The following is a 14,820-nucleotide window of genomic DNA, read 5'->3' as shown; positions in this document are numbered from 1 at the left end:
GGTGGAGATCCTGGGTCCCACCCCTCCTTCCCTCAGGCCACCTTAAGGTCCCTAGGGCTCCTTGGTGGGCTGTTCCAAAGGGCAGCAGGTGTGGTAGGGTGGGCCCTAGAGCCCCAGCCTCCGGGTGGCTCACTCCTGGAGCTGGGGTCAAGGGGCCCAACACAGGCCCTTCTGGTCTGTTCTGCCTCTGGGCGTGGGGGTGGGCTGGGGAGGGGACAATCACCCGAGGAGGAAGCTCTGGATCTAGGAGGAAGCTCTGGATCTAGACTATGTCCTGAGACGAGAGACAACTAATGAGGCCCGCATGCCATGTGTGTGACTGTGCGCACCGGCTGATGGGGGGTGGGACTTAGAGGTGCCCATTCCCTAGGAGACCCTTGCTGGTATCAGGTGTCTCTGGAAGACTGGGAGCAGGAGCCACCTCCAGCTACAGAGCCATGTGCCCTCCCATTTCCCCACACATCCAAGCTGAGACCTGCCTATAGCTGGGCCAGGCCAACCTCCCCAGCATTCCAGTACCCCAACATCCCAGAGTCCCCAGCACCCAGCATCCCCTGCATTCTAGCAGCTCAGCATCCCCAACATCCATCATTCTGGAAGTCTCCTGTGTAGACAGCAGTCTGTCCCATGATAAGGATTGAAACAGCAAAACCACTGGTGAGCACTTTCCTCATCCTGCTAAGATATGCACTTACCTCAGAAAGGAACGTCAAGGCCACGTCTGCCACTTAGGAAATGTCTGCTTCCAGGGCTTGGAAAAATACTTTATTAGGGAGGACAGCCCGCAAAGCCCTACTTTAAGAAGAACCAAGTCGAGCCCAGACCCTGCCAATCACAGGAGAGTTCCCAGCCAGTCCTGGTGTGGCTGAGGCTCCTCCTAAGCCGCAGACACAGGAGCCAGGCTGATCAGCCAGTGTCTGACGCCCCTCCTGCCCTTGGCCAGTGTGGCAAACCGAGGTGGAGCCTCTCCTGGATGGGGCTGAGGCTTCCAAAGGACAATGCTGAAAGTGCAGGTGGAGGCTGGGGCCATGGCAGGCCACTACCCCCTTCCCTGGGAGCAAGGGGGAAGATGCTGGGTCTGCATGGATAGCCTGGTGGCTCCAGACCACTGGCAGTCACTCCATCTCCTCCTGTAGCTCCTGTTTGTGCAGGGCCTGCAGCCGGCTGCCCACAGTCTGGTGCACAACCTCCAGCCCCTCAGTGTCCAACTCCTTCAGCAGCAGCAGGATGGCAGTCAGGACGTTCTAGGAGCAGAGAAAGTGGCTGGCTAAGCGCCACCCTGGGCGACGCAAGGGTGTTCGCACCACAAGGGCCTGGAGGCCCCAGCCAGCAGCACCCCATCATGGAGGGCAGTCTCCAGGTTGGGGCCTTCGAGACAACCAAGCACACGGGGTATAGGGAGAGAGAATCCAAACAGGAGAAGCAGCGCTTACACTGAGTGCTGTTTCCTCTATCCAGACTCATCCAATCTCTCAGCCTGTGAGGGCCCAGGCCTACATGTTACAGAAGAGGAAACAGAGGTACAGAGAGGCCAAGAGGCCCGGGAGGGCCCAGTGTGGTGCATGGGATGTGTGTGTGTCCCAGGGTCCCGCATTGGAGGTGCTCACAGGGGCCTGGCTGGGACCCTCCCTATGTTCCAGAAGCAGGCGCACCTGTTCAGGCAGGCATGCAGGTTCGAGGTGTCTGATGTGCATTTGTGGAAGGCCCCGAGTTGGATCAATGCTGTCATCTCTGGTCCATTGTCTCCCCAGGGCTCTGCTGAGGGGCCCAGGAGAGGGAAGGTAGGGGCCGTGGGGGCGCAGAGCGGCCCCTGGGTATTGAACGTATCAGGGTTCCCGTCCTAGTGTGGGAGAACGGGCTCACACACCTGCAAGTGCATGTACAAACTGCTGAGCCGGCTCCATGAGGTCACCTTGTGGAGGAGGAAAGGAAGGTCCTGAGGGACAGTGTCTGGGAGGGGTGAGGGGAGTGGAGCAGGGCCTGGGGCGTTTGTGGTGAGGCTGACACCTTGTCCCTTCTCCTTCCTCCCTTCCCAACAAACCGGGCCAGAGGCCTGGCCAGCCTGGCTGCCCCACAACCTCAGTCTGGGGGCACATCTGTTCACCCTACGGGGGACGCTTCCCCAGGGGGTGGCACTGCTCCTCTCAGATCGGAAGCTCCCCAAGGACAGGGCCTCGGTCTCCTCTTCTCTGTACCCCCCACAAATTCTGCATTTTATGTGTTTTATGTGCATTTTATGTGTTCACTGAATAAGTGACTGAGCCTCATCTAGGGATGTCAGGAAGCCCCACCTTCTGCCTGTGGGGCCCCTCCCTTAAGAAAGGGTGTGTGTGAGCCACAGGGAGATCTGGCCAGGCTGAGGACAGCAGGTGCTGTGGTGGCTCAGGCAGCCCCTTCCCGCGTGACTCTGGGCCACGCTCACCATGAAGACCCTGTTCTCCTCGCAAAGGTCTGGCTCAGGTGAAACAGGGTAAGGCTAGGCCTGTGAACCAAACTGACTCCATTTTTCCCTGCAGAGAACACTTTGTTACTTTTTCACTTCTCAGTCAGGAGACCCCCAGGGCACATGATTACCCCGTGGCCTGCCCTGATAAAATAGACTGAGATAAGAGAGGAAACAGATACTTACTGAGTTGCAAAACCCCTCCCCAAGGCTTGTTTACCATAATTGTAAAAATTAAGTTACAGATTAACCTTAAGACCCCTTTGTGAATTCCCGCCTGCACACAAAGCTTCAAGGTGACTGCTACTATGACCCTCCTGGGGTGACAATGATGAACACCACTGCCTTCTTCGACCTACTGAGCATGCACCCATGACACAACCAGGAAGAAGGGACCACCGCCAGTGACGCTGGCCTGTACCCCTTAACTCCTTTCCCTGTAAAAGACCCTGAACAGCTTCCCTCGGGGGGACTAGCTTTAATGTTGCTACCCACCGTATATGTAAGTCTATCTCCTCTCTTAATAAAGTGTTGCTTGCTTTACTGCTGGGTACATTGTTCATTTCTATGACTTTGGAATCCAAGAGCCTAATTTAGTCACTGGTGAAAACTGGAAAGCTTTGGGCACCAGAGAAGACTCTAGCTGCCAGAGGCAAGTGGCCACTGCGACTATTTTGCTCCCACGTCTCTGCTGCTTATAAGTCTCTCCTGGAGTCCCTGGCCTAAACTCTGACACGGCAATGCTTTATTCTCTTTTACTCTCCTTTTTTCCCCTTTTCTTCCTCTTTAAAGTGACTGCCGGACAAATACAGCTTAAACTCCTCTCAACCTGTGAGAAGCTGCTCCCTCTGGCTGGCAGCAGCTTGCCCTGATGGGTAACTAGCAGGGGTGGGAAGGCCAGTCCTGCACCATGAAGACCTTGCTTAAGCAGGTTCCCCCTGACGGGGGATGCATGAGAGTGGTGGGGATTCATTCCCACCTCATGCAGTGACTGGACGTCCGGAAGCCACTAAAATTCTCTTTACCTTTCTCTGACTTTCTGAGCCCCCTTCTGCTATTTGGTTCGATCGTATCTGCTACTATGTAGGTGCACCCAGGAGGGTTCCTGGCTATGCTTTGTTCCTCTGATTTAAATCTAGTCGGCGTTTTTCTCCTTTGTGCCGACAACAGTGGGGAGAACTGCTTTTATCAATTACTATGTCAGCAGGATACTTGGCCCCGCCAATTGGGACTGGGATAAACTGGACCCCACTGCTCCTCTTTTCTCTGTTTGCTTGCTTAGACATTTAGTTGAGTACCGGTAATCTGAATAAGCCTTCCAATCCTTGCACCAACTTTTGGACTTTCAAGTCATTTGTTTAGAGCGAGAGAATGAGCTGAGCCTGGTCCGTCGGTAACACTGGCACAGGTGTGCGAGCTCAAGCATGGGCCTGCGAGCACCTCTGGCCCATGAAACAGCTGTCTGCAGGGGGTAGGGACATAGGGAAGCTGACTTATGCTGTTAGAGGACATACTTGGGAGGAAACAGCCCCTCTCCTCCTCTGGGGTGTGAATCAGGACTTGGGGGGGTAAAGAAAGAGGCTGAGGACAAGCCAGAATGTCGTGGGAACCTAGAAAGGCGCCAGGCTGCTTACTTAACCTCATTATGTCACAGTCCAGAGCCCTGGGGTCTGTCACTGGTGTTGTGCCCCCCCACTGGCTCTGTTACTGCATCAAGCCACCTTGGCCAGGCTGCTTCCCACAACTAGTGGCAAGTAGCACAGCCCTGGCAACCCTGCACGTGGTCCTGGCAATCTGTCCAAGATGTGCTGGAAGCCCCGGCACTGAGGACTGACCCAGGGCTTTCACTGCAGCTTTGGACCCTCAGCACAGGCTGTGCTGCCCGCCGGGTGTCAGGCTTTTGGGTTTCCCCTTTGCCACGCTTCACTGAAGCCAGCTCCACCGCCTCAAGTCCCTCCTGCTCTGCTCTGCCCCTTCTGGTTACCTCAACTCTGGAAACCAGGCTTATGGCCTGGGCACCACTCCCCACCCTTCAGGGCTTAGCTCTGTGACTGCCTGTCGTGTCACCAGTCCCCATCCTCCACTATTTCTGCCTTCTGGATAGAGGGACCAGCGGCCATCAGTCAGGGTGACCTCCGTCACTCACTTTGTTCTTGCAGCTGCTGGGAGCATCCCTCTGAGAGAAGGAAGGAAACCGGTCCCGGGAAGGGGCCTTCAGGACCATCTGGCTCTGGAGGCTGCTGGTGGAGGAAGAGAATGGAGGTGCATGAGGGGCCGGCACTCGGGCTCCAGTCGCCTTTGCAAGCGATGTCTGTAGGACAAATCCAGCGAGGAAGAGACCCAAGTCATGCAAATGGGCCCCATGCAAGATGCAGGGCAGGAAAGTGAGGCCGGCTACACCAGGATACTGCTGTGGCACCTGCGCATGGCGTCCCAGCACTTATTTCTCTTTCATCCTGCTGGGGCAAGCTCCCTGCAGCCCGGGGCTCCCAACTAACACCTTCCACCTGGGCCTCAGAGCGGGTGGGGGCACCAGAACACACAAGTGGCCTGCGTGAGAGCCCCTGGCCACAGGTCAGAGCTCGAGCGCTGGCCTGCAGCGTCCAGCATGGAGCTCACACCCAAACTCCCTCCTCTGCTGTAGGGACACAAGATGAGGGGATGGGGGTCAATCTGCCAAGTGGGCTCTCGGCCTGGGCCCATGCTAAGGACTTGTCTCCACAACCTGCCTGATGCTGTTCCTGCTCAGACACGGTCACAACAAGCATAAACCGCCCCGGGAGGTGCCTGAGCCACACGCCATGAGCTCTATGGGCCAGGGAGGGCCCTACCACGGGGCCCTCGAGGCTGGACAACAGCACTGGCTGGGGTCGTGTGGGCAGCTGGCCCTCCTGAGCCTGGAGTCTGCTCTGTCCCGGGGCTACATGAGCCGCTCGCTCCTTTACTCCTACCCCAGGCATGTCCGTGGTCTGACAGACACAGACCTGCTACTGAAATCAGTCCCGGAGGGCGACTGAGAGTTGCTCCCAGAGACAACAGGTAAGAAAGAATAACCACCAGGGACTCCCTCCCTCACACCCCAGAGACACAGGTCATGGCGGGACCCTCCCCTCCCGCAGCCTCACTCTGCCTCCTCCTCGCTGCAGCTCAGTGGGTCCCGGACAGGGTCAGCGGTGGAGCTGGCGCAGCTCAGCACATAAGACGGCTTGGGGCCACTGCTGTCCTCACTGCCCGGGGCAGCAGTGATATCATCTCCCTCCATCAAGGCACGGGACAGCTCCTCTTCGGTCACAGCTTTGGGGTGAAGGACAGAGGAAGCAAGAACATCAGAGTGGTCTCACCCACCCGCAGGCCACATGAACTGCGCGCCTGTCCTCACTGCAGCCTTCAGCACAGTCTGCCACCTTCTCATCCCCAGCCCTAGCACGTGCCAGACAAACAGCAGATGGCCACTGACTGCTGGTGAACCCGAATCCCAGCATCTGCTGGGGGCAATGCCTCATGAAAAGCCCAATGAAGGTAAACATAAGAGGAGCCGGCTGCACTGCATCTATTCCACTTCACTCTTGCACGACGGCGTCCCTGAAGTTCATTCATATTAAAATTGTTTGGGAGAAAACATCTGTGCCCATGTAACTGACTAGCTATACTGAAACTAGCATCCCGAGAATGCCAGTGAATTAACAAGAGAAAAAGCAGCAGCCCTGGAAACCAGTGAGCTGGAACCTGCCCTAGGAGCACACGTGGTCATGCCGCAGCACAGCACCGCCTCCAGGCTCATCAAGGAGAAGCGCTTGAAGACTTCTCCAGTGGTAGGGCACCCTCCCCGTGCTCCAGGTTCACAGCAGGCCAGTGCAGCTGAGCCACACGGTCCCCATGGACCAGCACAACGCTGCTTGGCTCTCTGGGCACTCACAGTCTCGTCACACGAGGGATGGACTCTCCAGCAGCACTGCCCTTCACAGGCACAAAGGCAGGAAGAAAGCCTCGGGCCTCTGACAGTCAGGGGGCAAGTGCACTGTGTTAAGTTCATGGAAGAGAACCCTACACCATGCTCAGGGATGAATGGGTGTGTCCAGGTGACCGAATTACAGTAACGCTTTTGAAAGGAGAAACACAAACCTGGGGAAAAGCTCCTTCAGGAGACTTTACAGAGGAAACAATTGTTGTTAAGTTCATGGAAGAGAACCCTACACCATGCTCAGGGATGAATGGGTGTGTCCAGGTGACTGAATTACAGTAACGCTTTTGAAAGGAGAAACACAAACCTGGGGAAAAGCTCCTTCAGGAGACTTTACAGAGGAAACAATTGTGTCTTATAAGACCAGGATTTTGCAGAGAAGGAACAGAGGAACAGGGTCATTTCACCAGTGCCAGTTCCAGGTCCAGGGTGACCTGTCGCCGGCTGCGGACACCCACCTTGGTTGTCCAGCTTCTGGAGGCTGGGCAGGTTGCGCAGCACAGTCATGCGGTAGTGGTGGGGGTTGGCACCACAGCACGGGTTCTCGGCCAGCCATAGCACACGCAGGTGAGGCAGGTCCTTCAGGTAGAACAGCTCGGCCAGGCTGGGGATGCAGTTCCTCCTCAGGTACAGCTCGCTCAGGTGCTGGCAGCGGCTCATGGGCTCCAGGGTGGAGACGCCATTGACGCTGCACGGTGACCAGCACAGTTAGCGACAGATGTGGCTTCTGAGGCAGGCAGGGGCTTTTAACACCACTGGTCTCAGCTCAACCATGAATACTAGAAAAAGGCCCTCATGGGCCTGTGCCCACCTGGCTCCTCCTTAGAAGTAGGTCAAAACTGGAGGTAATGGGTCAAGTTCCATGAGGACCCTGGGCTGACTGGAGCAGACTGCATCAGGGAAAGTTCCTCCGGCTTCATGCTCTGCATTTAGGCAGCCTAAGGGCTACTGTGGGAGGTTGATGGTTAAGGCCTCCCAAAGGACACATTACTGCCCCAAAGCAGACAGTGGACAGAAAAACTTATGCCCAAAATGTAAGCAAGCTCCATGTCACACAGAACTGAGCACTGGGACTTCCAAAACCCCACATTAAAAGAAAACAAAGGACACAGGTTTAATTTCTGTTCCACAGAAATGTGAACACATGAAAGAAGCAGAAACATGAGGGTGCACCAGCATAGGCCTTCAGCCACTTCCACAACCATGCGGAACCAGGCACGCAGGCAAAGGCAGCTGAGCGCCCTCCTGCCTCCTGGGGGCCAGGACCTGGGGACACCAGCCCCACCTGCAACATCCTTCCCAGAGGCTGCCTTTGTGTCAGGCAAACACCTTGTGGGGAGGTCACAGTGCTACCCGTAGGGACGCCAGGGCCACACTGAACACGTAGTTCCTGGTACCAAGGGCTGTGCTTGTATTTCACAGGAATGATTTCATTTAGCATCTGGGTAGGAGGTCACCACCATCGTACCAGGAGCAAAACTAAGGCTTCGGAATCCTTGCAGTACGGAACCCGCCCAAGGCACAGGCAGCCGGCACTGAGTGCAACCTACAGCCGCGTGGAGTACTCCTCAACCACTTCCACCCACGGGGCACTAAGACCAAAGCGAAGCGACTTCCTCTGATAAAGGACTGCCGCCCAATGGTCAAGCAGTGATTCCCACACTGTGCTGGTCCCCACTTCAGCCCAGCACAGTCAGACATCCGCCACCATGCGCCCAAGCTGTCAGCAACCTCAGTGCTGTCCTTCCTTCGAGATGTGCCCAGAATTCCTGCTGCACTTGAGGGACCTGCCCTAGACCAGCAGCACACGGCAGAGACCCCTGACTACACATTCCTGCTGTGTGGGGGAACCAGAAGCTACGCATTTGTCAGGTGAGGTTCTCTGGGGCAGGGGCTCCAATCCCAGCTTTGCTGTAATTGCAGCACAACAAAGGGAAGCCTGGTGGCCGGCGTGTGCACCTGTCACATTCCCGCACATGCCCGTGGCCCTGGCTGCACCTACTCCTCTGGCACACAAGACTCAACTCTGCCCTAACCTCACCTCACCACACAAGGCCAGCCCCTTAAATTTTATGCTCAAATCTCCACCCCAAGAGAACATGGTCCATGTGTAACATGCTCGATGCCACCCCCACATGCACGATGGCCTCCGTAAACATGCGTGACGTAAGCCAGCCCTTGCTGAGTAGGCATGTGTTCCTGCAGCTACACCCTTACAAGCCGCACCTCCCACCTGCTCGGGGAGCTGCACCCCTGCCTCACACAACCCAAACACTACTCCTTTCTGCTGAATGCTCGAACCTCAGTCTTTGTGTTTCCTTCAATATTCACAGTAGACAAGGGCCCTGCCGGTGTTCGCTCGTGTTACAGATGAGGAAACCGAGACACAGAGAGCTCAGGCAACCCACAGGTGGGAGAGCCAGGGTTCAGCCCAGGAGCATGGCTCCAAGCCTGCTTGTCCATTCATCATTTGGTAAGAAGGCACTGGCAGGATGGGCTTGTGCCTGCACTGGGGCTGCCCAGAACACAGGGTGGACTTGCCCCTTCCCCAGGATGGACACGGGGATCCAAAAGGGCCGCACCAACCTCGGAAGGTGCCGTGGAGACCAGGTGACCAGGAAGAGTTCCCGAGGATGAGGGGCCTGGGGCTGCCCAGAACACAGGGTGGACTTGCCCCTTCCCCAGGATGGACACGGGGATCCAACAGGGCCGCACCAACCTCGGAAGGTGCCGTGGAGACCAGGTGACCAGGAAGAGTTCCCGAGGATGAGGGGTTGCTCAGCCCAGTGGCTAGCCCTGTGATCAAGAAGGTAAGTCACAGCCGTCGGCAAGGTGACCCAGGGCCTAACAACAGCCACAACAGAGGGCAAGCTCTGGAACCTTCTCCCTGCCACACAGGGAGAGTCTGCCTTCCTTGCAGGGTTTAGGTCCTCGTGGGATTCAAATGTGGGACTATGGAAGCACCCACCCCGCGCCTGGAAGGCAGTGGTCAGCCACAAGGGTCGGCTCCCCCCACATCCTCCCAAACTGCCTGAATCCCAATGATGACATCTGGCTCGTTAGAGGCTTCTGTGATCTGTTAGAATGCCAGTGACTCTGGAAGAAGGAACTGTGACCAACAACAGATCCTGGGATGCAAAGAGACTGGTGAGCCGATGGAACCAGGTGGGCTGCAGGTCCCTGGGGGCAGGCGTGGCTGGGGCGAGGGTGGCCAGGATGGACTGCTGCTCACCATTAGCAGGGCTCCCCCCACCAAACGTGGCCAGTTTGTGCAGAGATGACTTCTCAGAGCATAGAGACCCAGGATGGGCAGGATATGTACCAGGGAGCTCGTGGGGGACAGGAAGCTATTACGAGGTAAGGCCCCCTGAGAGAGAAGGGGAGCGTGGCAGGAGCTGCTAGGCTCTCACTGCTCCAGGGCTCCCATGCCTCCAGAGGCCGCCCTTCCAGACCATGCTGGGGGTTTCTAGCCCATCTCATGTCACCTGGTCCTGCAAGAGGGATGTGAGGCTCTCCCCCAGCTTCCATGCCCCAGGGACTCAGAGCTGCAGTGGGAGTTAGGTACCTGAGGGTGACCACCTCCAGGCTGGGCATTTCCCGGCATATGGAAATCTAGGAAGGAAAAGCATGTGGCTGGTGAACACTGCTCAGCACTGGCGTCTTGACATCACTTCTATCGGGCCCATAGGGACGTACATTCAAGCCTCGGTCAGCTCCACTCCAGGGGCCTAAGGGGTGCGGCCTTGCTCAGCCAGGGCTCTCAGGATGGAGACCCATGGGTGCTGTGTCGTGCTCCACTGCGCAGTCTAGACATTCCCTCAGACTGGAAGAGGAGTGAGTGTGCTCACGCTCTCTGATGTGCACACAGCTCTAAAGAGTCGTCACTGTGATCTAATGCTGCCAGCTCTCGAGACAGAGCACTCACTACTTGAGATATTCTCGGAGGACATCAGGGAAGGGGACCTCTATGTCCCCTATGCTGGGAAGGAGAATCTTTCTTCTTCTTGTCCCTGAGGTACAAGGACAGGATGGAAGCCCCTTCTTGCCATCAGAGCTGGGCCAAGAGGGAGGCTGGATTGAAACCGGATCTCAGAGCACATTAATACTATTAATGGAGCGGAACAGAGCAACTTGGTGCTAGGGCTGGTCCATAAGGCTTTCATAACCTGTAAGGTTGCTGAGTGGAATGTGCCCCAAATATGTGAACCCACATATGCTGGCACGCAGCCAGGGCTTGGGGGCCAGATAGGGCCCCTGATCTCAACATGCTCATAGGGCAGTCAGAATGCCTCACACATGCCAAGGGTTTGTTTCCATGACCATGGCGTTCTTGTTTTTCTGCTGCTAAATTTGTGGTATTTCAGCTGCAGCATAAGGTAGAATGGTCCAGGCTTTTCTGGACTGGCCCAGCCACTCAGCAGCATTTTTGTTTTATTTTTAAGGAAAGGTCAGTTCAAGGAGCAAAGCAAAAGTAGATAAAGACATAAATGACTGACACGTAATCCCCGTGTAAGTTGGAGATGACTGTTCTAGGATTGAGAGAGAAAAAAAAAGAGAAAAATCTCTTCATAGACCCACAAGCTCCAGCTCCCCCACACTAGGCCCAATTTCTGCCAGCCACCGAGGTGGGGGGCATGAACTGGACCTGACCCACCCAAACCCTCCTGGCATTCCTTCCAGGTCAGAACTCTGACTCCCTCACCTCCTCTGTGAGTGGGCCCAGCAAACGATAGTGTGTTTCATTTACAGGAATGCTCACAGGAATTTCAAAATAAACTTGGGCACTACAGGAGTTTTTTCATTAGTAGTTTTGCACTACAAAAACTACTAAGTGAGCAAGGTACCAGGCCCGGGTACCTAATGGGCAGTTTTGTCAGTTCAACAACTCTCCTGGGGAAGAGGCTGCAACTTTTGGGATCAGGGCCACTTGGAGATTATCAACACGATACTTACATCTGTGAGACGGCTGCCCCTGGGAAAAGAAGAGACATACATTCTTCAGTTTTGTTAGAGTTAAATAAGAAATATGAAAAACAAAAATTCCAAAAAATGACAAATGTTTATAAACCTTAAGATTCTATACTTTAAATGACAATAATAAAAAAAGGAACGTTGACCAGATAATTGGCAAAAGTGTCAAAAATGGTTTCTTGGTTGATTTTCAACAAAACTACTTATGTTTAATGCTTGGGAGGTACTTTTCAAACTAAGGAGCAGCAGAGATTGCTCCATTTATAGGACACAAAAAGATTTACTCTTTCTCACGGTTGCTGAGCCGCAGAAAGTTAATCTCCCTCGCTGATGTGAACAAGGAAGTCTTTATAAGAGGCCAAGTCCAAAGGCTAAATATGAACAGACAAAGCAAACTGGGGAAGGCTGAAACAGGGTTGCTCTTTCTCTCTGCTCAGAGCAAAACAAAGAAACGCACTATTGAAAGACAATGACAGAAGGGAAATTGTGGCCAAAACATCATATGTGCCAAGGCAAAGCGAAAGGCTTTTTGATGAACAGTGCCAAGCCCCCACACTGCAGCCAGTGTGCAGGGGGCACTGAGAAGAGGGGTCTGCTCCTGCTGAGCCCCACTCACTCCCCACCTGCCCCGTGTGGCAGCTCACAGGGCACTTAACCTCGCTGGGTGCCCAGGGGTCACTTGCAGGTCTTCCAGGCCTCAACACCAGCTGCCTCTTGCAGTAGTTCTGGTCCTCCCGGGCCCCGCGACCCCGGCCACCAGCCCCGAGCCTACACGGACCCCACAGCTTCCCTCCGCTCCTGCCCGGACGGCGAACCAACCCCGGCAGAGATGCCCCAGCTCTGAGCTTCCCACGTGTGCGCGGAGTCGTCACTTCGTGTGCCAGCCTCTGTCCCTCCCTCTAGGCGTGACCACCGGCCTGGTCTCCTCCTTGGGTGGGCGTGACCCCGGCGGCTGCCCCCAACTTCGTCAGGCCCCCCGCAGCACAAGGGACCCGCTGTAACTCTAACTGCTCTGGCCCGGACGGCATGTTTGGAGCCCCATCCGAAAATACAGCGGCTCGGGGTCCCCGGGGCGGGCGGGCCGGGGGCGCCGTCCCCTCAGGTCCATCGCCGTCTCCCGTCCCCTCGCCGCCCTCACCAGCAGTTGAGCTTCCGCACGCTGCGCAGCTCCGAAGCCTTGGCCCGGGACAGGACCATCTTCCGCGTCAGCTTCATGGCGACCCTAGGCCCCCGCCGCCGCCCCGCGGCCCCTGCTCCCCTCGCAGGTGCTGCCCAGTGGCGCGTATCCAGGGGGTGGGGCCGCGTCGTCAGGGGCGGATCCTGCGAGCCCATTGGCGACCCGACGAGGAGGCGGGGAAGCGCAAGCGCGGTGGGGTCGCCTGCGCTTCTGCGGAGCACGTCGGTCCCGCCCGCCCCGCCCCTTGGACCGCATGCACTGACCTGCGCGTGCGGGGAGTGGGGCGCCCGGCAATGACGCATTTCTGTCGCGACCCCGGAAGCGCGCTGAGAGCCGCCCCCCTCGTTCGGGGTCGCTGATCCGGGTGGCCGGGTACGCTAAGCATGAGGACGGGGAGGCCGAGACCCGAAGGGAAGGGCCGCTCCAAGACGCCGAGCCGTGGCCCCGGGGGTGGATGGGAATGGTGTCTTCACTGCGCCTGTTTACAGCGATTTAAACTCTTGGAGTAAATCCGGGGCAGGCCTAGGGCTGCGTGGATTCGCGCCCTCTCTGCCAGCGTCTACAGAAGAGACACAGGTGCCAAAGACAGGGTCAAGCCTAACACACCTCTCAAGTATTTAAGCCTTTTAGAAATCACAAGCGACCACTTAAGTATCGCTGCCTGGGCTACACGTAACATCCAGACCCGGGTTCGGGTTCTCAGACCTGGAAGAGGTGACACAGACTCTTCCCTTCATCAAGCTTTAGTCGGGCTCCTCAGAGCCCTCTTTTTGGCTCGACCTGCCCAGCCTAGTCTTAGCAAAGAATCCTGATAAGTCATCCCTCCACTGTCCACATCTGATCACCATCCGTAAGTGATTAAGTCCCCCACATCCTAGTCTTGGTATCTAATCATCTTGACCTACCTTTACCAAGAATCCTGTGTCGAGAGGCAAAATTACAACAAACTTAGTTTAAAGATCTTACTTGGTTTTATTTGCAATTCTGGAATTGGGCAACATTTCATTCTATAAGATAGAATGAATGTTCCAGTGAACAGAGGAAGTTGAACAGTGAACAGTGAGCAGAGGAAGTTGGTTTTATAGAAAAGGGCTGAAAAGTAGAAACAAAGAGCATCGTTTCAAAGTTACTTTTCCTGTAGGATGGGAATAGGAAAAAGAACAATAGAAAAATATCTGATTGGTTAACCTTGGGTTACTTCAGGTTACTTTTTTTGTAAGCATTAAAGGCAGAGGGGAGTTCATGATCATGCCTATTGCAACTGGCCTGTTTGGGGAATTTGGCTGTCATCTCTCTCCTGATTTCTTGGAAGGCCAGATAACAACTCAGTTTCAGTTTTGATGACATGGAACTTCAGTTCGAGTGACTTCAATTTGGTTTTTAGTCTGGTCTGTTGGAACCCACTGCAGGAATTTTTTTTTTTCCTTTTTGTCTTTTTTCGTGTCCGGCAACGGATCGCAACCCTCAGTGTCGCACCCGTACCGGACCGGGACCGGCAACGGGATCGCAACCCTCGGTGCTGCGCCCACACCTTGCTCAGCCAGTGAGCGGGAACCAGTCTGCATGTGGGATCCGAACCCTCGGCGGGAGCGCCACCGCGCTCCCAAGCGTTGCACTGTAGCAGTGCGCCACCGGGCCGGCCCCCACTGCAGGAATTTTGTCCAAAACAATGGCCTCCTATAGTTTTACTTAACACCTCTTATGGCAGTATAGCAGGAAACCCCTGGCCTCGATGTCTCCTCTTAGTAGTTTTCCATCCACTGACTCCCTCACTCTGCTGCTTGGCCATAAATCCCTACTTGACTTTGCTGTATTCAGGGCTGAGTACACTCTCTTTCCCTTATTGCAATAGTCTTGAGTAAAGTCTTCCTTATTGTTGTAACAAGTGTCAGAATAATTTTTTCTGTAACAGAGGTCAAAGGTTGCTCTCCTAGGTCATCACAGCAATATCTGAAGGCTAGTGCCCCTGAGGCTGGTGGAAGACCCGCCTGTACGAGGGACCTATGCCATGACTAGGGGTCGTGATTCAGTGGCGGAGAACAGCTTGATCTTTCTCACAGTGGAATTTTGCTGTGGAGTCTCCCCATGTCACCCAGCCTCACTGTTTTTATTATAAAGACAGTATGAGGAATTCTAAAAGGAGAAACATGTTCTCACAATGGTTAACAACTGCTCCTGTTTTCTGTTTTGTCACACTTGTGTTTTGCTGGGCTATTGGGTGCTATGAGGGGGTTATCAGTCAGATTCTTGACCCAGCCTCTCACTGAT

At 55.3% G+C, this 14,820-nt stretch overlaps 1 protein-coding gene across 3 annotated transcripts; it reads right to left on the bottom strand.

Annotated features, from left to right (window-relative positions):
• Positions 1-743: 743 nt before the first annotated feature.
• LOC103586418 (chromosome unknown open reading frame, human C21orf2) lies at positions 744-12,611 on the bottom strand. Of its 3 annotated transcripts, none has more exons than XM_008567695.1 (7): positions 12,514-12,611; positions 11,358-11,376; positions 9,970-10,016; positions 6,863-7,092; positions 5,569-5,737; positions 4,590-4,683; positions 744-1,244 (listed from the first exon to the last, which is right to left on the bottom strand). In XM_008567695.1, the coding sequence occupies exons 1-7, from the start codon at positions 12,588-12,590 to the stop codon at positions 1,116-1,118; spliced, it is 765 nt and encodes a 254-aa protein (XP_008565917.1). In that variant the 5' UTR covers positions 12,591-12,611; the 3' UTR covers positions 744-1,115. The 3 variants fall into 3 exon arrangements, with proteins under 3 accessions (XP_008565917.1, XP_008565919.1, XP_008565918.1); XM_008567697.1 differs by having other exon boundaries at positions 6,863-7,008; positions 12,514-12,607; XM_008567696.1 differs by lacking the exon at positions 744-1,244 and adding an exon at positions 1,709-1,912.
• Positions 12,612-14,820: the final 2,209 nt, after the last annotated feature.

This window comes from Galeopterus variegatus, unplaced genomic scaffold, assembly GCF_000696425.1.
Source record: "Galeopterus variegatus unplaced genomic scaffold, G_variegatus-3.0.2 Scaffold336, whole genome shotgun sequence".
NCBI classification, from domain to species: Eukaryota; Metazoa; Chordata; class Mammalia; order Dermoptera; family Cynocephalidae; genus Galeopterus; species Galeopterus variegatus.
This window is presented reverse-complemented; position numbering and strand designations above follow the sequence as displayed.